The sequence below is a fragment of the Mastigoproctus giganteus genome, chromosome 14 (assembly GCF_048544385.1).
Source record: "Mastigoproctus giganteus isolate SK-2022 chromosome 14, ASM4854438v1, whole genome shotgun sequence".
Classification (NCBI taxonomy): domain Eukaryota; kingdom Metazoa; phylum Arthropoda; class Arachnida; order Uropygi; family Thelyphonidae; genus Mastigoproctus; species Mastigoproctus giganteus.
In genome coordinates, this window is record NC_143588.1 from 37,395,578 (window position 1) to 37,422,512 (window position 26,935).

A 26,935-nucleotide genomic window follows, 5' to 3' on the forward strand; every position below is an offset into this window, starting at 1 on the left:
GCTTGAATTCATCCTCCATGCACCAAATGATGGTCAGGATTCTGATAAAGATGATGCTGCAAGTGATGGTGAGGAGTCGTCATGAAGTCTTAGAGACATTAGTAAAGGTGTATGTTCTCAAGGAGCAGAGATTCGAGTTCTTAGTAAAGAGATCTTGATGTAGACAAAACAGTGTAAAAAGGGAAAGAAAAAGCCAAGAAAGTGGGTTCATAAAACTTTAGAAACATACCCCCAAAAGTATGAGTACCATACCAATGAAGTGGAGCCTGCCATTATAAAGACCATGAGAGAAAACAAAAGTAAGCCTACTGACATCTTTAAATTATGCTTTACTGAGGAAATAATGACTCACATATATAAAGAAACAGTCAAATAAGCAGCCCAGAAAGGTGACCCACAATTTTCTTTATCTGTTGAAGATTTCTAAGTACCTTCTTTTGTCAGGATATAATAAAGTGCCATTCGGAAGAATGTACTGGGAGGCTAGGCCTGATGCAAATAACTATTTAGTTCGCCAATCCACGAGTAGTAGAGAGAAAAAATTCACCAACATTTACACTTCAATGATAACATGAAAATAGATTCTTGTGACAAGGTTTATAATATTAGGCCTCCATTAGACCATTTGAATGACAAGTTCAGTCAATTCATGGCAACAATGGGCAGCAATTTCTCTCCAGATGAGGCAATGGAGCCTTATTATGGGCACGATGGCATAAAACAATTTATAAGAGGGAAACCTATTCACTATGGATTCAAGTTATGGTGTCTTACTAAACATGGAGGATATTTAGTCAAATTTCATCCCTATACTGGTGACAAGAGGTTTTCCTACCACTTTCCAAGTGGTAGGAAAACCTCTTGGTTCTTCAGTTACAGAAAGACTTTGCTTGCTTTTTTTTTGCTTTCTCATATCTTGTATTTATATGGATAAATACAAAGCTTGTATTTATATGAATAATTACTTCACTTCCCTTTCTTTGATGGATACACTCTCAAGCTGTGGTCTTTTTTTGTGTTGGAACCATTAGAAGTAATAGAACAGAGCAAGTTCCTTTACAAGATCTAAGCAAAGCTGAGCAAGTACTTGTTTTGCAATTGAAGAAAATGCAAGCAGAATTACTCTTCTAAGGTGGAATGATTACCAAGTTACTTTTGTAAAAAATTTGAAAGAAGAAAAGATTTTTGATGTAGGAAGCTGTAAGAGATGGAAGAAAGCAGAACAAAAGCAAGCAGCTGTGCCTCAACCCACTATTGTGAAGTTGCACAACAAATGAATAGGAGGGGTTGATATTTTTGACAAAATGAGAAGGCATTATCAAATTATAATAAGATCAATAAATGGTATTGGCCTTTGTTTTGATTTTATCTCAATGGAAGCATTATAAATCTATGAATCTTATGCTGCAACGTTGAAAAGAATATTCCTCTTGGAGTTTGCTCGAGAAATAGTCATTAACTGCTTGCTGCACCAGGCTTAGAAAAGAAACAAGGAGTTTGTCCTAAAACAAAAAAACAAGTTTTGAAGTGACCCCATTTGATGGCAAAGAACATCTTGTCAACAGAAATAATACTCAGAGATGGTGTGCAGTGTGTGGGAAATGTGCCAAATTTGTGTGCATCAAATGCAATTTGGACTTTATCCTGATGCATGTTTCATACTTTATCATCAGCAAATATTTTTATGCTCTTTGTAATACCAATAACCAACATTTAGTGTATTTGTTTTGATAAAGAAATGATAAAAGAAAACTTTCATTTATATCTAATTTTTAGGCATTTGAAAACACTATTGCCCAACATGTGATATATCGTACGGGCAAAAAAGAATAGCAAAAATTATATATTTTTAAACAAATTAACTAAACTAATTTAAATAGACTATACTAAATATAATATTTCAGTTTCAACAAAAAATTCAAACTTTTTTAATTTCAGGCATTAACAGGTTAATGTGGACATTACTTAGATTTGTTGAGACAATCTGTTGGCTTCTGAGAGCCTACACATTTTGCTTTCCCAGTCTTGGATTTATCTTTTTTTGGGGAAGTATGGATGTTACCCAGTGTCCATACCATCCTCAGCAATATGTTCCAAGACTGCATCTTCATTTGTTTTCTTCACCATTATCTCCATTTTTTCATTTGTTGCAGGTAAAGAATCAGCTTTTTCGGTCTTCTCGATATTATTCGGTTTAGTTAGAGGTGGAGAAGTAACTGTTATTGATATGAGAGTTGCAGGTTATTGAGTATTTCATACTGGATTTTGAGTGTTCAATAATGGGCGTGCAATGGGAATAAAAGATTCTTTAGGTGGGATTGTCGTATCTGTTTGAGTCCCAACAAACTGCCCTCCTGCAGCCTTCTGAGTGCACATGTGGGCTTATTGCTACTTACCGGCATTACCATTCTTGCCTTCTGACATTGGCTCTGCTTCTTGTCATATTTGCTTTTCTTGTTTCCAACACTGCCATGCCCTAACACATTCAATGTGCTCACCTTCATTGACACAATTGAGTTTGGTGGCTGTACTTGCATTGCTCTTGTGATTTTTTGCACTGCAATGAGTACAGGCAGGCATTCCACAGTAGGCCATCTGTGAACACCCACATTTCTGGCAGTTGAACCATCATGGTGGGTTCATGTACCTTGCTGTTATTGAATTAGGAGATAGTGAATAATTAAACGTAAGAGTGAGGTTTCTGGTTGGTGCTAACTTCCCATCCCTACATGTGGAAATTCTTTTAACAGGTATCACTCCCTGCGGCTTTAGTTCAGAGCACATTTCTTCCTCAGTAACCTCAAGACAGTCCTAATCTGAGATAACACCTCTCAATGAATTTAGTTGGTTGGTTGGTTGTTTGGTTTTTAGGAGCATTAGCAACTAAGGCCATATTGCTCCGGGAATATGCGGTGGTCATTCCCTGGCCTTTCCGCATTCTCCGTATTTGGTGGTGACGGGCTCGAACCCCGGTCTAATCAAGAAGCGTGTGCTACGCACTGTTGCTCTTTCCCACCTGGCTACGGAGGCGCCATGAATTTAGTGTTCTGTGTGGTGTTATGGTAATCAGTATATCTCCAACTGAAGTTGCTCAGAGTAGCTACTCAGAGTGCCTGTAATTTTTGGTTTCAATTAAAAGAGATGCCCAGAATGAGGCCTCTTAAGTGATTTTGAAGTAGAGAACCTACTATTCCATCTAAACCCTTCTGTATGAAAAAGGGCAACATTTTCCCAATAAGTTCTCAGTTTTTGAATACATAATTAAAAATCTTGGACTTCTAATGGGCCAACGAAGTGCAACACAAACCTCTACTAGTCAAATGACAACCCCACCTTCATGCTGCTGTGGCCCGTTTAAACTGATGGGGCTCTGAAAACCGAGCATTTCCGGGAAAGGCATAACATCTTTAGTTGGAAGAAATGCCAACTGGGCTGGTCCAACAGCCTCAGACAGCAGCCCTGTCATTAGACACCTTGTGTTTTGGCAAGTAACCAATCTACAAGTTCCTTCACCTACTTTCAAGTCTCAAAGGAAAATGTTCAGGACTGCCTTCGAGCTCAATGGAAATGACCCTGGCCCGGCTAAGGACAATGATTGGAAAAAGGAAAAAGAATTCTTTGCTACTTGGAATGTAAGAAATATAACTCACAAGGATGATCAAATTGAAGATATTCTGTCAGGCAAGAGTATCAATCATGATTCACAAATCACTTAAAGATAAAATAAATAATTATACCTATTGGAGCAAAAGAATTATACAAATACGCTAAAAATAAAAAGAGGTTATCTAACAATAACAGGCTTGTACGCACCAGAAGAAGTTAGAGAGAAAGACAGCTCCGAATTTTAGAGCCAACTTCAAAGCATAATAGAAAAAGTAAATAAGAATGACATGCTGCTCCTGCTGGAGACATGAATGCTAGAGTAGGAAATATAAAAATCTGAAATCATGTCGGTAACTTTGGGGAACCAACCAAAAATAGAAATGGCCAAAGATTAATTGATCTCTTGATCTATAATAATTTAAGAATAATGAACACATTATTTAAACATAAAGATGCACGCAAATATACATGGTCCACAAGAGAAACAAAATCTATCATAGATTATACCTTAGCAAACAGCATAGTAGAAAAATCCATACTTGATACAAGAGTTTTTAGGGGATATGAAATTGAATCAGATCACTTCTTGACTGACTACCTTGAGATTCTCTCCAACACAGCTGAGGCAAAGAAAGGAGTACTGCCTCAAGTATGTCTTTATAAAGTAAGCTCCCTAAATGATCCCAAAATATGGATGAAATATCAACAAGAAATAGATAAAAAATTGACAAACTATCATGCAGGAGTAAATATAGAAGATAACTGGAGCCACCTTTGCAAAATTTTGGAGGAATCGGCACTGGCAAGACTGGGTATAAAAAAGTGATGGTGGACAAAAAAAGAGATTATGACAGTGGGATGTGGAAATCAACACTACCATTCAGGGAAAAAAAATGCATACAAGAAATGGAAAACCATAAAAAAACTAAAAGATGAAGTGGAATATAAATATAAAAGATCCACAGCCAAAAGAAAGACAAGAAAAAGAGAGATCAACGGAACATTTTTTGTTCCGTTAATCTCTGTGTTCACCAACTTAGAAAAATACATTAATAAGCCACATACTAGAATATATAAAGTAACAAGACAAATGAATAATAACCTCAAGGAAACAGTTAAAAATTAGAAGATTGGCTCAGTTATTATAAAAACCTATGGGCAAGGTTTTTTAGCAAGGGGAGTTGATCCTCCCCTTGCTAAAACAACATCTAACAATAATATAATAGAAGCATTCACTAATGAAAAATTTGAAATAGTGCTTAAAAATAGTAAAAACCAAAAATGTCCAGATGATGATGGAATTAACACAGAGCTCATCAAATAAGAAAGAAAAAAATTTTTAAATTAAACTATTTGAACAAATGAATATGATTTTTGTTGGCCACCCATCACCACACAGTTGGCAAAATGCTCTTGTAGTGCCAATTTTCAGAAAAGGCAATATAAATGACTGCAATAACTACACAGGAATCAGTCTTCTAAACTCAGGATAAAGAATACTGAAGCTTTTTAAAATTTAAACTTAGCAAATATTATTAAAACATCCTTGGAGAAGAACAAAATGAGTTCAGGAGAGGAAGGTCATGCATGGATGCCTACTGCAAACTCAAGCTAATGATGGAAAAAAGAAGAAAGTTTAATTTGGAAACCCATCTCTTATTCATAGATTACAAAAAAGCCTTCAACAAGGTAAACTGAACAACACTATTTGAAATCTTAAAAGAAGATAATATACCAGACCAGTTGATTGAGGCCATCTTCAATATCTAGAAAAATAATAGAATAAAAATTAAGATTGAATCGCAAACGACGAATTCAAGAAATAAATACAGGGGTGCAACAGGTATGTGCACTGTCCCCACTTCTATTTGACATATATAGAAATCATATTATAAAAGAATGGAGAAAAATCTCCAAGACAAGCATCGAAATCAGCCACAAAGCAAGAACAGACACTGCTTTTTTGCTGATGATCAGGTTCTAATAAAAGAAAATGAGAACTCAGTACAGAAAGCTATTTTTGCACTAAACAAAATAGCAAAATCATTTAATGTGGAAATTTCAACTTCAGAGACAAAACATGTTGGCATTTAAAAGAAGAGATCCAATGAAAAGCAAGATTTGCATAGACAATATTATTGAACAAGTTAATGCTTTCAAATACCATGGATACTATTATTACTATTATTAGCCATATGGTGCAAGGAAGCCTGAGGCTTATGCTGCACCAGACAAAAAAAATTCCCGAGTTACCCTGAGAGAGAGAGAAGTAGAAAGGAATCACCAAAAAAGAGAATGATGATATCCACCATCTGTCCTATGAAAAAGATATTGAACATAAAATAAATAATTACACAGGAATAACTAATACCATAAATCACGTTTTCAAATGTAATCTGGTACATAAGAAAACAAGGACACGAATACATAACACCCTCGCTAGACCTATCCTGACTTATGGCTCTGAAGCATAAACAATGAACAAAGAGGATAGGAGGAAGTGACTAGTGCAGTAATGCGCTTTATGAGCAGAACCACAGGTTATACCAGACTTGACATGAAAAGATATCAATTCATTCTGTCAGAACTGGAGACAACTTCAGTAGTGAATTTTATTGATTCATACAGAAACAAATGGATCTAGTGTGTGGAGAGAATGGAGGTTGGACACTATCCAAAAGAGATTCTAAACTCCAGGGGAAGGAGAGACAGATCCCTGCAAAGATGGAGAGAGACCATAACAGCCACTAGGCCTAATACTAGAAAGGAAGAAGAAGAATCTTGGAATGGAACTTGACAGTACTTCAGTTTGGGGTCTCTTTGCTGCATTGGCATTGCCTATTCCATAGTTTTCATTTTCTCATAGGGACCATGTTGGGGGCCCCAGAAGAAATAATATCAGAATTCAGCATTTTTGATCTTGGTTAAGTGCCCGGGCTCCCCACCTTCCACAGAGCAAAAATGGGATGCCTTCTACCAGGCAAGCAAAATATGCATTTGGGAGGGCAGGGCTACCCAAACACCATACTTGGACTGCCGCCAGCTCGAATATTGTCCATTGGACCATGAGGGTGGGGACATGGTATTGACACAGTTGACCCTAACAAGCACACCCATCCCAGGACCATCTGTCTTTTCAAAGCAGGGCCAAAGTGGCCATGCTCCAATCACCAGATCCCCCCTTTCAAAGTTTCCATGGATTACAGTGCATGGCAAACATGCTGGATTCCTATGATGTTAATCTGGAAACCAGGCTGTGGGCATTGAATCACAGTGATGCTAATCCAGAGGTCCAAAAGCATCAGTATGTGGTGCTCTCACCACATACAGGTGCCCAAATTGAAAGGACAGATCTGTGGCAAATGAGACAGTTCTGTAGCAAAAAAGTCCAGGACACTACAACAATGACAGGAAAAATAGGTGAGTGACCCTCCATTTTAATATATACAAGGGTGGTTCAATAAAGAATCGCCCTGATCTAGCTGCAGAGGTGCTAGCCTGTTGATTCTTGGCACAGGTTTTAGTCCTTCTCTACATTGCCACCATGCAGATTTACACATTTTTCCCATTGATGGATGAGGCTACGGATACCGTTTTTGTAGAAGTGGTAAGGTTGGTCTTTGAACAATGACTCTGTTGCAGAAATGAGTGTCTTGTCGTCAGGGAAGTGGGTCCCCCGAAGAAATGATTTGAGGGAAGGAAATAAGAAGAAGTCTGATGATGCAAGATAGGATGAGTAGGCTGGATGGGGCAGTATTTCATATCCACAAGTGACCGCTTGTGTTGTTGCAATTTCAGAAGTGTGAACAAGGGTATTGTCTTGAAGCATTCTCACACCTTTGAACAGCATGCCACGCCTACCTGTTTTGATTTTCTCCCGTAATTTTGTGAGTAAGTTGACATAATAGGCACCTGTAATTTTCGGCAGGTAATCAGTCATTATTACGCCTTTCTCATCCCAAAACCACTGTCAGCAAGATCTTTCCTGCTTGGGGAGTGGGGAACCATGATATCACCATTCCATGGACTGCTTTTTTACTTTCAGGGTCGAAATGGTGTATCCAACTTTCATCCTGAGTGATTAGACGAGAGAAAAAGTCTTCCTCATTCATTTTTTTGGCACAGGGCTAACAACTCTTGTGATTTCTGCTGTCGATCAGCCTTCTGGAAACGAATCAATAATTGGGGAATCCAACTTGCACTCAATTTTCATAAATGGAGTTGGTCATGAAGGGCTGTTTCAACACAGCCTGCACTAATCTTCACCTTCTGAGACAATTCACGCACAGATATTCAGCGATCTTCCATGATTAACGATTCCACTTTTTTGATCATTGTTGCTATTTGGTTTTTAGGAGCATTAGCAACTAAGGCCATATTGCTCAGGGGATATGCGGTGGTCATTCCCTGACCTTTCTGCACCCTCCGTATTTGGTGGTCACAGGCTCGAACCTCTGTCTAATCAAGAAGCGTGTGTTACGCACTACTGCTCCTGCCCACTTGGCTACTACTTTCTGATCATGCTGTCATCAATGGTTAAATGGGGACGGCCTGGAATGGGCTCAGATTCTACTGATGTCCGACCACACCTAAACTGTCTATGCCAAAGGATGGGGGCTTCATCCTTATATACAATTTGATAAGACAAACTTAAATCCCATTGTTGGCATATATCATAAGAAATAACAGAAAAGCAGCCACCCAACAACCAAATAAACCCCCCTTCCACAGCAGACATTAGCATAGGATATCAGGGCCTGAGGCTAATGCACCAACACGACATAGTATAAAGTAAGTGCAACTTCGCAGTAAAAAACTTCGCAACCTATATGACAATTAGAAGGTGGGAAATAACCCCTTTCTAATCTACCACTTCTCCAGAACAGTAGCAGTAGGTAAGAGCCTTCACAATATCGGATACTTACCCGTTGGGTTTTGTGTCCCCTATCACAGTTTGCTGTAGAGAACGATTCTAAAAATTTAAACTAAAATAAAAATAAGTAAATGAAATATTTTAAATTTGAAATGCAAATTTGAAAGTTAAATTAATATAGCAAAAGGCAAAACTGGTATAGGGACGACAGAAACGGGTAGGTATGAGACATTACATCAGATGGGCTGTCAATCCACTCAAAGCCCCCGAAGAAATAGGGGATTGACGGCCACATGATGGAATGTTTTATATATTATAATATTATAATTTATGTAAATGTATTGATATTTAAAATTAGTATTGACTTAAACATAATTTTAGCTGAAGGTAATGAAAATTAATCAGTAAAGTGTAATGAAAAATTCATTATCATATAGTAATATACTTCTTAAAATTAATATGTATAGGCCATGCTGAATTAAGATAACCTAGTTGGGCTAACTTGATTACCAGATTTGTATGCACAATAATACTTATGTGTCATAGCGCCATAAAAAAAGGAAAAAAAAAAACATATACACTCATATATATATATATATATATATATATATATATATATATTTGTGAGTACCAACTGAAATACTTTTGTTTCAGCAAGAACAATATTTGAGGAACTATGTTGATTACTTGTTTTATCTTTGTGATGAAGAAGTACTTGTAGTACTTTTCACCACATTGATAAAAACTGATCAGTATTGACATTTTTCTGTATGACTTTCACTAATATGATCAGTTCTTCATTGCCTTCTTTCCCAAATCTAGACTGTGATGCTAGTGCATGTGAATTACCACATTACAAATGCATAACAGAATACTTCTATGAAGAAATAAACTATTCAAACACTTTATACACTAGGATAAAGGACATATTCTCAATGGATAACACCTGCAAAGAAAATGTCCCATTTAAAGATGATTAAACCAAAATACTCCTTTATAACTGCTGCACTTCTTAATCATATAATAGTGATATATGCTTTTAAACATGAAGGAATTTTGAATCTTTGTTGCTACTTACACTAGCATCTGTTATGTGAACAATATCTTGTGCTGTTTCATCTTCTTCCCATGGCATATCACCAGAAGGATCTTTCAAGAAGTTGATCATTGACTGTAAAAGAAAGTATGCCTTGATGCACAAACACACATCATGAATGTTACTGTTACATTGGTTAATTCCAAAAAAGGGATGGGTTTAAAAAAAAAAAAAAATGGTATGTCCTACTGTTTAGAGAAACTCAAAGTTTTACTGACAAGTTAAAAACTAACTACACACAAATTACATTAAGAAAAGGGAACCCACACTGTGTATTTAACCAATAAATAAACAGTTCAATTAAACCACATGAAACGACTTAATTACAAACTAGTTAATATACACCATAAGCTCCTGTATCACCTAGCAATTCATATGCATACCATGCATTTTTCCTCTCTGCCACAATTCTCATCAGTTCATCTGATATCCATTTAGATCTAAGCCTGGAATGATATTTGTTAGTTGGTATGAAAAGCCTCGTACCTTCTATGATTACTTCCCCAAATTCTTCCCATTTAGAATTTTCTGTTTGTAAAATCATCAAATCCCACTGTATAGAATTTAAAAACTGTCTCAGATCACTGTGGTCACCTTCCCTTTACTCCTGTCAGTAGTTATGTCTTCAAGTAAATTCCATATCAACACACTATGATCACTGCCACCCAAAGCTTCTTTTACCTGCAGGTTCTTAATGCATGAAGAATCATAGCTAATAATCAGATCAAGAGTATTGCTTCCTCTTGTTGCCTCTCAAACATGCTACTATAAAAAATCAACCAATAAATCCACAAAGGTCTTGCTAGTGTGTGAGTGATCAGCCCACAATATCTGGAGAGTTAAAATTCTCCATTATAAGACATTCTGATTTACTGGTCCATTCTATTTCTCTATATAGCTGTTTGTTATGCTCATCACACCTGTAACACACTCCTCTCATTTTTGTTTTTGTTTTCCAAGTGCTTATGTTACACCAAACTGACTCAACCGCTGGCCACCTATGTTGACTGGATGCGCTGCCTTAGATTTAATGTTTTTTAACTAAGGACATAATGCACCCCCCCCCCACTTCTGTCCTTTCCTATACAAAAAAAAAAAAAAAAAGTGTGTCCCTGTCCTATTCAAGGTACTGCACTAAGTGTAATAAACTGTAAACATGGCACGTGCAGGAGAATGTCCATTAAGTATTTGATATGTTTTAAATCGACCCTGAATATGTACATCCATATATTAAAAAAAAAAATCACGTATGTACCCTGTACGCACGAAAGATGTTTTATGTGCAAACCTCTTTGACGACACCTAGTAAATTTCAAACAGCTAGAACCAAAATCATGAATGGTGTAATTAATGCTCATGCCCGCTACTTTACCAAATCAATGTCAGTGATAAATAGAATACACATGCCTGCTGCTTACTCTACCAAATCAACATTTGAAAGAGGTTAGGCCAATAGCCTAATTACCCATTTGGTTGCAGCCATTTGTTAAATAGTAAGATTGCAACAATACAAGTATTTGTATTGTTACAACATATTATCATGTTCGATCATGTTACCCTGTCATGCTTTGTTGCAAATTACACATGCAGCACTACAAGATATGCAAGAAACGACAGTATCCACACATAATATGCTATCGGAACTATGACTTGGCTCAGGATCTCAACGAGTACAAGCGGTAGATTGTAACATTGCACATTCCATTTTGTAATGAGGAAACAGAGATACTGTCAGAGATGAAATATATCAAGACCTACAACGACGATGAAGAGCTCATACTAGATCGTAAATTATATGAATCAGACTTAGACATTCCAAAACGATTGAAATATGTAAGACAATGTGTCAAGACAACAACAACGTTGACTATGACAAAGCATGCCGTAATGACCTGAATAGCCTTGTAACATGAGTGCAAGAAGACCCCCTTACAATCATCCAAACAGCAAGATGGATGAGGATCTAAAGCTCGTCACACTCAACTGACTCAGCACAATTTCAAAGAAATGCAAAAACTTGATGACTAATGATGACTTCTGCAACTTAATGAGAATGACCAAAGACAAGAAAAAGATTCTATTCATACATGTAATTTGGAGTCTGTTATCTCCCAATCGTGAACCGATTCAAATATTCTTGACCGGCCCAGCTGGTTGCAGAAAAACGTTTATGATTTGCCTCTTCAAGGAAATATACAACCACTTCAATAATACAGTTGGGTACTGTAATGCCTACATTACATGTGCTTCAACTGGTAAGGCTGAAGCGCATGTAACGTAATGATCTTGGATGTGCTCAGAGCTGGTTTATGCCAGCTCTGAGCACATCCAAGATCACTGCTCTCAAGATACCCATTTCTCTGGTTACCAAAAGGTTTCTGCCACGGGTGGCAATGGTTAGCCCAAAGCCACCTAAGTGATATGCCCCGAATCATAAACGTTTTTCTGCAACATGCTGGCTTATGCCAGCTCTGAGCACATCCAAGATCACCTCCCATGATCCTTTGCATAATCTCTTCTACCGACTATTTTTCTTTGTTATGAAACGGAAACAATGTCATTTTCCTGTCGCAAAATCGTGACAAACTGATTTTACTACAGTCCAAAATTTAGTAGGCGATCTGCAAGATCGCCTCCCATAATCCTTTGTGCGATCTCCTCTCCTGACTTCGTTTTTCTATGTTAAGAAATGGAAATAACATCAAATGACGTTATTTCCACATTGCAAAATTGTGACAAACTGATTTTACTGCCGTCCGAAATTTAGTAGGTGCCACCAAAGTTGCTTACACATCAAAAATTATTTTTTTTATTATCAACCCTGCAGATTAAGTTGTTAAAATGTGTATGAATCCTAAGTAACCTGTGCAATGGCCGAGTGAATACCTGTGACCAGTTAATAAAAATAAAATGTGTCTTAGTATATGTTGTCTATATTTAGATGATAACTATGTCATATCTGATTGAAAGATAATGTAAGGTGACAATATGGGTGAGAGAAAGCCATGTCATAGCAGTTAGTTTGTTTGCACTTAAATATGTTAGGTTTTAATAAAGTATCATTGTGAATGTGTATGACAGGTGAGTGAGTGACCAGAGCACATGAAGCATGTGTGTGTTTGTTCTTACAGGCCCCCTAAATTAGACTGCAGTAGGAGCAACCTACTTAGGAAACATTCCCCGCCTGCTTTGGTGACATCGTGCCATGCTCCCCTCTTTCGAAGCACAGCATGAGATCTGCTCATACTGGTTGCAGCTGGCCTAGCCAGTGTGGGATTTATTACCACATTGCACTGTGATGAGATCCCCCCCCCCTACTCTGACCCTATGATTTTACTTCTGACCCTATGATTTTACTTCCTTTCTGAAATCCACTCCCCACCCCAAATCTTTCTCAGTTCTTAACAACCCTCCACCCCAAATCTTTCTCAGTTCTTAACAACCCCCACCCTGTGGAGGATGGACCTCACCACTCTATCCTTTTAACTGTTTCCAGTGCTCCTTTACAACAAAAAAAAAAAAAAAAAAAAATTTTAAGGCGCCTCTCCCTGGCAAGCTTTGAAAATGCCAGGGTTCACCACAGCCAGAGAATTTCACACTCTACAACCTGGTCCACCTTCTCATGATATTGGATAGGGAACGGGGACTCCCCAATATCTGGGAATCTGACGGCCAAGTGGCCAGAGGAAAAACAAACCAACATAACCCCACATCACACTATGCAAACTACACAATAACTCACACTATCTCTGGCCTTTACAGAATTTGTACTGTGATACAGAGCACACTACACGAAGTTGAGGGTGACCCCCCCCCCCAGTGCAAGATAGTAAACACTGTACACTTTGTTCTTTATGTACAGAATGCATACATACAAAGAAGCTGTCACCAGAAGACAGCTTCTTTGTATGTATAAGAGAATAAGAACACTGAATAAGAGAACACAGAGGAGGATGGTGTGCTTGACTCATGCTCAAGTCCTGAAAAGAACCCAGATGGTCCTCAAGTCCCACATGAGCAGGAGTGCCCTAAGTCAGAAATGGAGCAAATCTACACACTAGTGGCAGCACTGACAGAGACCCTCAAAGAGAAGAATAGGCTAACTAAAGCACTAATGCTGGATAGGGAGGACACACAGAGAAACGGGTTAAACTCATTATGCAAATGATCATGGAGAATGAGCGAATGAAAGATAAACTGGAAATTACAGAAAAGACTTGATCACATCAACACCTGATAGTACAAAATATTTATGCCCAGGTTGCTGCTAGCCCTGGAAATTTTCCTACTAGAGTTCAAGTGAAGACCAATCAAGTATTAATCATCAAAGCAACAGAACAGAACAATGCAAAAACCAGTAAAGAACTAAAGGATGATATTACCAAGAACCTAAAAGATGACCTCTAACAGATTAAATCCATCAGAAAGATTAGAGAAAAGAGCATCATCAGTGAGACCACCTCAGCACAGGACGTGACAAAATTAAAAGACTGCAAAACACTTGAAGAGATGTACCTCAGTGATGGCACCCCAAAAATCTCGGCTGACCATGATTTTCTTTGATATCCCAAAGGAAATGGAAAAAGAAGAAATCATTGAAAACTTCCACTTAAAGAACATGCAGGACTATGGATTCTCTGTGGAAGACGTGAAAAAGGACATTAAATTCAGAGTTGCATCAAAGACCAAAACTGGATTATTGAAGTCACTGATGCCATCATTAACTAAAACAAGAGAATTTATTTCCACTGGTCTGCCCATAAAATCAAAAATTTCATTATGGCCTCCAGGTGCTTCATGCCTGGTTTATATCCACTTGGCAAAGACCTGTAAGCAAGAGAAAAGTACCTGTTGCCACTATGCCTGCAAATGGTCACAACTATTCAGAATGTCCAAAAAAAAAAACCAACCTGCTATTTTCACAAATTGCAAGAGTAGGAAAAAGGTTCATTCTCACTCTTGCAGGGACTCTAAATGCTCAGAGTACATCAAAGCAAAGAAGATCAAGAAAGCAAGCTATGAGTAATTACAACCACCAGGTCTCATACTGGAGTAAATACCAACGTACTTCAGTTAAATTGTCAGAGGTCCCTGTCAGTCATGAACCAACTAGCAAAAACCATAATCAACCAAAAAAGTACAGATTTTCTGATAATGGGAACCCTACTTGTACAAAGGGGTTGTTAAGGGCCTCCTCCATGGCTGCGGATTGATACAGAGCCATTTACACTAAAGGCAGGATTGCAATGAGGTGGCCAGATACTAGACGACCATCACCACTGTTGATAAGAGCCTTATCCTAACTAGGATAAGAGGCTTATCCTCACTAAGATCTCTAGTCTCTGCAACACAGAGAGACAAACTGCCTGTGTCGAAGGCACCTCTGGCCAGATCGATATTTTCTCAACCTACATGCAGTACAGCCAAGACAGCCAACCAATCCAGCCCTACTTTCACTTTCTGGAGTCCATATTTCACAAGCTCAGAAGAAAGAACATCTTGGTGGTCACTGATGCTAGTTACACCATATGGAAGAGTACCAGAAAAGACCATAAAGGAACTCCTTAAAGAACTAATCAACACAAATGGCCTCAAAGTCTCTCTCTCTCTCTCACACACACACACACACACACACACACACACACACACACACACACATCCTCCCACCTACGTTACTGCTCTTGGCCAATCCTACAGTCTCTAACATTACCATCAGCAACAGAATTAGTAAACTGTACAGTTGAAAGGAACCACAACACCCAATCACCTGCTTACCCCAGAACAGCTGAAGAGATCCAACATACCAGAATCAACACTTAAAGAGTAAGTGGAATGTCTTTGACCATCATATCAGATCCCATACTACCAATAATAACCTAAACAGACCGGTGCAATCCAAGCTGAACAACAAGCCAAAGACGTCAACTGATCACTGCAGTTTGTTGTTATTTGGTTTTTTTAGGAGCATTAGCAACTAAGGCCATATTGCTCCAAAATTCAGTTTGTAATGCCTCAATTCCCAAGCAGAAAAGACAAAACATGTACCTTGATGGACAAACATCCTCACTGTTTTAAAAACCAAATTAAACAGTGCCAAAAAATAGTTTCAGCAGATGAAGAGAAAGCATAAACTGCAACCAGAAATTGACAGGTTAATTAAGAACATATAGAGAGAACAAACGGACATATCACAAAACAATATAACATGAGAAGCAAAATGCCTGAGAAAACTCTCGTGGACAGATGCAAGAATGATGATCCTTGGGGGACTCATCTATAGGCTTATAAACAAAGAAGATACTCCTCAGACAAATCTCCCCTATCAGAGATTCAAACAGCCAAGAAACCTTCTCCTGGGAAAAATTAGTTATCCTCGACTTCACTGTCCTCCAAGATTCCCATACCTCAGAATCCAACGTTAAGACAGAGATGCAGCCGCACCACATCATGCATATGAGGTATGAGGTATATTGAGGGTCTAGCGGCTCCTGGGATTTCTCCCATCTCCGCGAATGTTCTATGTATCGGTGACAGTACCCTGTCAAAGCCAGAGATTTAGAAGTGTGTGGGTCATGAGTAGTGTTATATGTTGTGCCCATTGTTTATCTGGCTTATTGGCCGCCAGGCCCCTAATGGGACCAGACGTTGTCCATACCTCGCCACGTGGAGGCTAGCCGGGTGTTACCATTGAGTCAATTGTACTCTGGCAGGTCCTGCCACTTACTTTCCTAGGATTTTAGTGGCTAGGACCTAAAATAAAATTGGAACGACCGCGGTTGATTTTAAATCACTTACATTAAAGCACTAATATGGGGTTTGACGCTGAAAGCCTGTTTCTGAAGTGCCTAAAAGGTTGGGCGAAATTTTTTGGTGTATTTAAATTTGGACGTGTAGGGCTATACGCTGTGCAAGAAAAAGTGCTGGGAGGGGAGAATGAAGGCTGGTGGGTGAAATAGGAAGAAGAGGGTCGATAGGGTAGGTGACCCCCAATTTTTTCAGTGAGGCATGCCCATGCCCCACCAGAGGGAAGAAATGGTGTGGCAGGGAAGAGAGGCGACAGCAACATCAAAAAAGCTAAAAACAGCAGACACATTGCCATTGTCAGATAAAATCTGACTGAGTGTATATGGCTCAGTCAGATGGTTAAAAGCGGTAAAACGGATATTGCTAAAATCTGGACATTCAATTAAAAGGTGTCTGATCGATAAAATTGTGCCACAGGACACACACATAGGAGGGTCATCAGCCCTCAGCAAAAACGAATGAGTTAAATGACTGTGTCCTATGCGGGTCCGGGCGAGAACAACTTCCTCCTTACGATTCCTGCGCAGACTAGACTGCCACGGTTCAATTACAGGCTTTATACGATATAATTTATTCGCAGTCTGTCTATTCCACGAATCCTGCCATTGGGAATGTACCTTTTGATGTACTATTTGCCTGTAGTCTGTATAGGGGACTAACAGGCAGCGGTTATTATTGGGAATTGCTGATTTGGCTGCGGCGTCAGCCAAATCATTTCCCCTAATCCCAATGTGGCTGGGAATCCAGCAGAAGCGGATGTCATATTCGCGTTCACGGAGAACGTGAATCTTCTGCTGAATGCTAGACAGGACTGGATGAGGATTATACCTCACAGATATTAAGGCCTGTAACATGCTAAGAGAGTCGGAATATAAAATGAACCGTTGGTATTGGCATTTACTAATATGATCCAAGGCTAACTCTACGGCGTGCAGCTCTGCAGTAAATATGCTGCATTCAGAGGGGATCTGCTCCGATGTAGTGCTGTCTGTAAAGACAGCAGCAGATCCCACATATGATTCTGACTTCGAGCCGTCTGTGTAGACTGGCGTGAAGTCAGAATATTCAGTTCGGTGTGCTGAATGAAGCTGCAGGTAGACCGATGATGGAGTGTCCGACTTTCCCCAATTTCTCAGGGACAAGTCACATGCCGGGACACAAGCATGCCAGGGTGGAAGCGGTTGCTTTGATGTTTGGGCAACCTTGTCTACCTTGATATTGAGTTCGTTGAGTAGCTCTTGGACACGAATACCAAAAGGACGGTTGGCAGTCTTACGGGTGTTGTACAAGTTTTCCCATCGTGGCTCAAAAACGAAGGGCCACGTAGGATGGTCTGACAGGGATTTCAGTTTTAAAGCGTACTTTAAAGACAACTGCTTACGTTGAAACGATAACGGTGGTTCGTTTGCTTCGACGTATAAACTCTGGACAGGAGATGTTCGAAATGCACCAGTAGCGATGCGTATAGCCTGATGATGGACGGGGTCCAGCCACCGCAGGACACTGTCTCGGGCTGAGGAATATACCTGGGACCCATAATCTAGTTTGGATCGCACTAGTGCACGGTAAAGCCGAAGAATGGTACGTCGGTCTGCTCCCCAAGATGTAGAGGAGAGCGAGCGGAGAATATTAAGTCCACGTGTGCATTTGGTGCGGAGTTGACGAATGTGATCCAAAAAAGTTAGTTTTTTTATCGAATATGAGTCCCAAGAATTTTGTGTTCGCTGCTACTGGAATGGCATTTTGTCCGAGCCTTAATTCAGGTTCAGGATGAAGATTACGCTTGCGACAAAAGTGTACGCAAACGGTCTTCTCCGGCGAGAACCTGAAGCCATTAGCAAGTGCCCAGGAATTCAGACTATCAATGGCTTTCTGCAGTTGTCTTTCAATAACCCTCATGTTGCACGACTGGCAAAAAATGCTAAAGTCATCAACATAGAGGGCACTGTTTACAGTTGGAGGAAGTTGTTCTGTGATGGAATTTATTTTTATGGCAAAAAGCGTGACACTTAATACTGATCCTTGTGGTACTCCCGCCTCTTGGCTAAAGGAACGAGAGAGTGAGGATCCCACACGAACTTGGAACGATCGTTTGGCGAGAAAGTTTTGAATAAAAAAGGGGAGATGCCCTCTAAGGCCTAGGTTATGTAAATCTTTTAAAATGCCAAATCTCCAAGTTGTGTCATACGCTTTTTCCAAGTCAAAGAACACCGACACCAAGTGTTCGCGTTTTAGGAAAGCATCCCGGATGGATGTTTCCATTCTAATAAGATGGTCCAAAGTGGACCGGTTTCTTCGGAAGCCGCACTGGATGTTGGAGAGAAGGTCATTTGTTTCTAGATACCAAATTAAACGAGAATTAACCATTCTCTCCAGGATTTTGCACAGACAGCTAGTCAGAGCAATAGGACGATAATTGGTGGTGACTTTTGGATCCTTTCCTGGCTTGGGAAAGGCAAGAACGATAGCCTTTCGCCAGGAGTCCGGAAACTGCCCTTCAGTAAAGATTCTGTTATACAGAAGGAGCAGACAATCCATAGATTTTGATGAAAGATGTTTAATCATTTCATAATGGATGCCATCTGGTCCAACAGCACTTGCTTTGGAAAGAGTGAGGGCTCTTCTCAGTTCCTCTATAGTGAACGCCCCATTGTAGGGATAGAGGCCCTTGGTCTTAAAATTAAGTGCTTGTTTTTCCAATTTATGTTTCAGGACCAGGAACTCTGGGGAGTACGAGGATGTTGCGGAGATGTTAGAGAACGTTTCCCCAAGAGCACTGGCTATTGCAGTTGGATCTGCAATAGCGCATCCATTATAATCTAGGATTGAAGAAGGGTGGGATGTATATTTCCCCTTCATTTTCCGGATTTTATCCCAGACTACCTTAGAGTTGGTAGACTGGTTAATACATGATGTAAAACGGATCCACGATTCCTTTTGACTCTGACGGCGGATATATCGTGCTTTGGCTCGTGCACGTTTAAAGGTTATAAGGTTGGTCGTGGTGGGATATCGGCGGAATATCCCCCACGCTTTGTTTTGATCCTTTTTTGCCGCTGTGCATTGGGAATTCCACCAAGGTTTAGGAAATGGTGGAAACCGAGCAGATGTTTTTGGAACAGCATTCGCAGCTGCTTGGACAATATTTTCTGTGATGTACTTAACTGCAACATTGATAGACTCTTGACTGACTGTGCTAAGATCAAAATTTGCCTGATGTTGGAAGGCAGTCCAGTCAGCCTGATCAATCTTCCACCGTGGTAACCTAAAAGGAAGACATGGTCTCCCACTGTGTAACAAGGTTATCACGGGGAAGTGATCGCTTCCGTATGGATTCTCCTCCACTTCCCAAGTGAGTGAAGGGAGTAGAGAAGGGGAGCAGATAGAGAGATCAATGGCAGAAAAGGTACAGGTAGGCATGTGGAAGAAGGTGTTTGTTCCAGTATTTAGAAGGGAAAGGTCATTGTCATTGAGCATATGCTCTATGACTCGTCCCCTTCCGTTGATGTTAGCACTACCCCACAGGGTGTTATGTCCGTTAAAATCCCCGAGAAGTAAGAAAGGGGGTGGCAGCTGCGTAAGGAGATCATCAAGGTCTGCCTGGGGGATGTCAGTCCCAGGTGGCAAATAAATGGAGCACACAGTTAATAGAAATCCCACTGAAAGGCGAATTGCAACAGCCTCTATGCTGGTTGTAATTAGCAAAGGCTGCACTGGGGTCTGGTTACCCACAAGGATAGCCACTCCCCCATGTACAGGGCCATCCGCAATTCTATCCTTTCGAAAAAATGTGATGTTGTGCATGGTGGGATCATCATTTGCCTTTAGATATGTCTCCTGCAAGCAAAAGCAAACTGGCTCGTGCTTTTGCAGGAGGGCCTTGATGTCATCCATATTTTGCCGGAATCCACGACAATTCCATTGTGGGAATTTAGCCATTATTTTGGCTTGGTGGGTCCATCTGGCGGCTTCCGAGGTGCTGAGGGCTTACTTTTATCAGTCTTGGATTTATCTTTTTTGGGGAAGAATGGACGCTGTCCCGTGTCCATTTCTTCCTCCGCTAAGAGTTCCAAGACTGATTCTTCGGGTACCTCCTTTTGCTCGACATCCATTTTTTCTTGGGTACTAGGGGGGACTTCCCCTTTCTTATTCTTTTCTTTCGTAATTACCTTTGTTAATTGTGGAGCATTAGGAGGTACCGATATAGGAGTGGCAGCTGATTGGTCCTTCTGTGTAGGTTTTTGCGAACTTAAGAGATACCGCGCGATGGGAGTGAAAGACTCCTTGGGAGGAATGGTCATGTCCGTCTGAGTTCCGACGGAACATCTCCCTGCTACCTTCTGGGCGTAGGTAGGTCTGTTGATATTCAGGGGTTTGACCGATTTCCTTGCCTCCTGGTATGATATATTTAGCTCTGCCTTCAGCCGTTGAATTTCTTTTTCTTCTTTCCACCTCTGGCATGCTCGTGAGTAGGCCGGATGTTCGCCCTCACAGTTAATACAGGTGGGTTTTGCGGCTGAACATGCTGTTATTTCGTGGTCCTTTGCACCGCATCGTGCGCATGCAAGGACTCCACGGCAGGCCATTTGAGAGTGTCCATACTTCTGGCATTTAAAACACCGTAAAGGGTTCGGAACGTATGGACGCACTGAACAGTTGATGTATCCAGCTTTGATCTCGTCAGGAGGTTTAGGAGAGTTAAAAGTCAGGATAACGCTCCTGGTTTTAACTATTTTTCCATCCCTTCGCGCAGTGATTCTCTTGACGGCAATGACTCCCTGTGGTTTTAATTCGGAGCAGATTTCCTCCTCGGTGACGTCGAGAAGGTCCCACTCTGAAATGACACCTCTCGATGAATTGAGTGTTGTGTGTGGTGTCACCGTTATAGGGATTCCTCCGATTGATGTTACTCGGAGTAGATGTTCGGATTGCCTGTCATTTTTAGTTTCAATTAAGAGGTCTCCAGAGCGGAGCCTCTTAACTGATTTGGGTGAACCTACTAACCCATCTAACCCTTTTTGGATAAAAAAGGGCGACATTTTACCAATGGGTTTTTCACCGGTTGAGTGCATAATCAGGAACCTTGGAACAGGCCCTGATGTTACTTCTGTTCGCTGCCTTTTTGTACTAATAGTACTATCTGGATCGTCGTCAATGTTTGCAGATAGGGACCGGGTTGGGGCCCCTGAAGAAATGAGTTTATCAGGATTCATAGAGTTTATTTAATTGTTCAGTGCCCGGGCTCCCCACCCACCACGGAGCCCAAAGGGATGCCCACTACCCGGCATGCAATAAATGCGCTCGGGAGTGGGACGCCAGGGCTACCCAGACACTATACCCGCACCGCCGCCAGCCTGAATCCTGTCCCTCGGACCATGAGGGTAGGGGCGTGGCATTGACACGGCTGACCCTCGCAGGCGAGCCTACTAGCCGATTGATCCTAGCCGGGCCTTCCAGGACCACCTGTCTTGTCGAAGCAGGGGCCAAAGTGGTGTATTGAAGCTGGGCCCCTCAACCACCAGAATCCCCCTTTCCGAATTTCCACGGGTCGCAGCGCACGGCAAACACGCCGGATTACATTGATGTAAGCCCGGAACCTAGGCTGTGGGCGTTGGATCCCAGTGATGCTAGTCTGGAAGTCCAGCAGCGTCACTGGGAGGTCCCCTCACCACGTACAGGTGCCCACGTCGAGGGGGCTTCGACAGGGATGAGATTAATCTGACCATTGTTTCTGACAGATCGGGAAAATGCCCGTCTGGATGACCTGCTTGAACATCATCAAAAGGGTCTGGGCAGTCTCCCCAGATCTCCTACAGAATTGCTACAAGTGCTGCTTGAGAGATGGGGTTTTCCCCTGCTTATGGAAATGTGCCACTCTCAAAATTGATTCTACTGAAAAGTATCAACAAGCCACAAGACAAACTCATACCAGCCCTTACTCTCTGTAAACAGAAAAATCCTCGAGAAACTAACTGACAAAGCTAAAGCCCTAGACTTGTCCAACCAATATGGATTTAAAAAGCTGCTATGCCCCTTTATAGATTTAAAAAAGGGCCAAAGATGCCATCAAAGCCATCACCGTGCAATGAAATGCAGAGGAAATATGCTTTCAGCCTCTTTGTGAACTTCAAAGGGGCCTCTGGCACCATTTGGCGGAAAGTATCCTGGAGAAGTTCAGGAAGGCAAAAGTGTCAAATCCAGTATACAAGCTGATCTTCAGTTACTTTGTTAACAGAAGAATCACTGTGCAATACAACCATTGCCAGATAACCAAACAAGTCACTCGTTGTCCCCCCCCCAGGGGTAAATTCTCAGACTACTGTGCTGGAACATGGTGTTCAACACCTGGTTTGTGAGGAAACACCAGAACATCATACAAACAGCATAAGCAGTACCTGGCCATCATAACCTATGGATATTCGAGACAACTTGAGGACATCTAATACTAAAGACCTTGCTGAATACTGTGACAAGAAAAAGCTGAATGTCTCCACAATGATGGTGTGTGAGAAAAAGATGAATGCGTGTGAGTGAAAAATATATATATATATATATATATATATATACACACACATATATAAAACTTGGAAAAAAAATATATATATAAAATATAAGAAAAAAGTATTAAAAAAAAATGAATGCAAGTAGAGTGAGAAAGCAGATTATGAATAACATAAATTTGTGTCTCTCCCACTCCTTCACCTGGTGGGTTCCCGCTGCCAGCTAACATATCCCACCCTCAGAGCGGGATAGGCAGCTTGACCTTCTTTACTGGATTCGACACTACTTGGACATGACAATCATCACCGACGAAGACATACTGAGACTTTGCTGCTGACACGCCATTTGGCGATCTGAACTGGGTACTCTAACCCGGTTTCCTTTAAAACCCCATCCCCAGGCAGGGAAGGGAGGAGACAGAGACCTGTCTCCTCCCTCCCTGCCTTCTCCCCATACTTCACCTGGTGGGGCTCGTCTCCACTGACCTCTTTGGGGATGCCTACTCTATCGTCCTTATTCTTCTATTTGTTTTCCCCCAGTCTTCAGTCTCCCCCTCTCTCACTAAACCGACCGCGTAGATCCCTTAACAATGCCACCAAATTCTAATCAACATCTAAATTCTACCACTTTCATGTAAATCTCTTTTGGAAAAATTCTAGTGTACCCCCCCCCCTTTTACCTACTGTGTGCCTGACCTTGTGGCAAGGTGTGGGCAACGGTGGGTCCCAACAGTGGAAAACTAACACTATCTTTCATCTAGCATATAGCCTCACATCCAAATTTAACAACATCAAAATTTTTCCCGACCTATTAGGCCTTTTAACACCTCTCTAGCGTTCAACCACAACCAGCAATTTCCTAATAGCAATCACACGTGATTTTTTTTTTTCTTTTTTTTAGGTCCTAGCCACAAATCCCAGGAAACTAGGTGGCAGGACCTGCCAGAGCAACTTGTTGTGATACTGGATACACCCGGCTAGCCTCCACGTGGCGAGGTATGGGCAACATCGGGCCCCACTAGGGGCCTGGCGGCCAATAAGCCGGACAAACAATGGGCACAACACATCACACTGCATAGACACAGTCCACACACACACTTTCAAGTCTCTGGCTTGACAGTGTACTGTCCTCGATATAGCGAACACACGCCGAGATGGGAGAAATCCCAGATGCCGTCTGACACGAACATACCTCATATTTCTGTCTCCACAATGAAAACAAGACAGATGCTCCTCAAATGGTCTTTAAATAGCTCAAGACTCCCACCATCAAATACATAAGGTAAAAAAAAATATATCAGAGTTCTTACAAATATCTGGGTGTCTTCCCAGATGACAAATTTTCCTTACCATACTACAGCTATCTCAAAGAAAAAGTAAAAAACTTCACTGGAAAAATTGCTTGAGCCGCTCAGGACTGGGGGCTGAAGGGATGCTCACTAAAGCTATACTACAAGTGTGTATTTATCCCTGTTGTGACATATGGTGCTGGTGTGAGGCACCGAATCAAGGCTTCCACTGTCCAGCAAAGACTGACTCAGACCCAGAAAATTATCCTAGCTCACAATCTCCAAAGCCTGCAGGCTATATGCAAAAAGCTGCTTACTGAACATAAGAGACTGCTTACTATTACCTGAATACAGTCACAGAAACAGCATCCATAAAGAACTGGATGGCATGATCCTGGACATGAAAATCCTAATTCAAATGGAAATGACCACATTTGTACCCTGTACACACAAAGGTGTTTTCACATAAAACATCTTTGACTAAAATCAGAACCATTTTAAAATCGAACATAGTATTTAGGGTCAGGCTCCACGAGTGGCTTCCCACATCTGCACCCGTATGTACGCTATGATAGAATGCAGAACAACAAAAAAGCCAGAAAAATTGTCATGTCTGGTTAATGTAATATTGTGTTTTGTTCTGTTGTTATATGCTTTGCAGCAGGGCCTAGTGGAACGCCCATTTTGCCCACTGCCACTGGGAAGTGAGCCAGGCTGCCCATTATACTCTGGCTGGTCTCTGCCAGGGTTGCCTGAGCACCCTGACAGAGACCAAGTTAAAAAAAAAAAAAAATTTTTTTGTTGAAGAGAGTACACTAGGAAATAGAGTAAAATGGGTCAGAATGTGGGATAAAGAACAAGGCTGGATAAAGATGAAGTGGCCCACCCAGTGATTTTAGGCAAAGTTTGTTTGTTTGTTATTTGGTTTTTAGGATATGCGGTGGTCATTCCCTGACCTTTCCGCATCCTCCATATTTGGTGGTGACGGGCTCAAACCCCGGTCTAATCAAGAAGCGTGTGCTACGCACTGCTGCTCCTTCCCACCTGGCTACAGAGACGCCTTAGGCAAAGTGGGGAGAGAGTATGGGGAATTAAAGTCATGGGAACAGGTGCCCCCGTGTGAGTGGCCAAAGTGCGGTTTACATGATAGCTTGGTTGCAACAGTTTCTTGCAATGGTGGATTCGAGTCAGGCCTATCATGAGTGTGATAAACCCCACCTGGTAATAAGAACTGTCTATGCAAAGCCTCCATAGCCGAGTGGTCAGGAGCAGGAGTGCAGTAGCACACGCTCTTTAAGTAGACCGGGGTTCAAGCCCCTGACTGATGAATAAGGTCGATCTGCCAACCTGCACTGGACCAGCGTGGCAGATTATGGTCCATTTCCCTCAGCATGAATTGTTGAGGAAACTTCCATCCTGCAGTGGGTTGATAATGGCTGCATTATGGATTCTCTGTGGAATTTACCTTTATGCAAATCGTATGGAGGCTGTATAAGATGTTTCATTGTTTATCAGGATACACTCCTAATGGTGGGGGCTGGATTGTATCTTGATTTGTTTTGTTATTTGTTTTTTAGGAGAATTAGCAACTAAGGCCATATTGCTCCAGGGATATGCGGTGGTCATTCCCTGACCTTTCCACATCCTCCGTATTTGGTGGTCATGGGCTCGAACCCCAGTCTATTCATGAAGCGTGTGCTACGCACTGCTGCTCTTGCCCACCTGACTACAGAGGCACCGTTGTATCTTGAAGAGTCGTAGCTGGTGATCATCATATGAGGAACACTCGTACATGACATGAGACAAGGACTCCATCTCCACAGTGGCAGTACAGGTTGTTCTCAATACCGAGTGCAGTTAACTTTTGCTGGAATGGGCCATGCCCAATAAGAAGAAAGGTTTCCTTCAGTCCAGGTGAATACCAGGGAGGAGTCTCGGGAAAAGAAAGGGCAATTGTGCAGAAGAAATTCTTAGTTATTTCTTCTTTATTTGTGGCATTCCAAGACTCCAAGCTGCAGGTGTCTGGCGATACGCCTTTTTTCTTGCTTATGGTCATTTATGAGGTCTAGATCAGGAATTCTTAACGGTGGTGAAAATTGGTTTTTGGGGGAGAAAAAAATCATGGGTATTACAATGGTTTGTGGCCCTCCAAAGTTCAACCCTACCCGATAACATCTTATTACTTAATATTTTAATTTCTCTTATTGGGTTTTCTATTCCCCCCTGAGAAAACTGATTTTTAACATATAGGTATATTATATTAGGAGTGAGTGAGAAATTTTCATAGGCATTAAATGCCTAAGTGCTTTCAGAGGTAATGTCTCTACTATCCTTGGCATTTACACCTTTCTAACAGCTACTACCTTGGTGGCGGCATGATTTATTTATTTATTCATTTATTCTTTTGCTTCATTGGTCAATATATGAGGCATGGATGGGATTAGGAAATGTTTCAGTCTACCTAACCAGGAAAACATTTCAATGAGCCCGTGTACACCTTCCCCCGAGAGAAGTAGCTGCAGCACGAGAGGCTTACCGTGTGATAAGAAATGCATATTCCAAAGAAATACGCAGATGTAAGAAGGAGTCATGGCAAACTCTAGTTTCCACAGTGGTAAATGGCGATACATGGGGCATTGTATTTTGGATCATTACAAACAGGCTACCCAGAGGTGAAGTTTTGGAAACCACACTCAGGCCGGATGGAACCTCGACATACTCTTGGTCTGATTCTCTCAACAACATACTGGACAATATCTAACCAACT

At 41.1% G+C, this 26,935-nt stretch overlaps 1 protein-coding gene across 3 annotated transcripts in view; it reads right to left on the reverse strand.

Moving 5' to 3' along the window:
- The window catches only part of LOC150075068 (protein disulfide-isomerase A5), a 755,693-nt gene that overhangs the window by 576,236 nt on the left and 152,522 nt on the right, over positions 1-26,935 (reverse strand). For all 3 annotated transcript variants that reach the window (XM_090388976.1, XM_090388975.1, XM_090388974.1), the window contains one exon: positions 9,558-9,650. In XM_090388976.1, the coding sequence (XP_090245102.1) occupies positions 9,558-9,650 (93 nt within the window). The remainder of the gene's footprint in view (positions 1-9,557; positions 9,651-26,935) is intronic.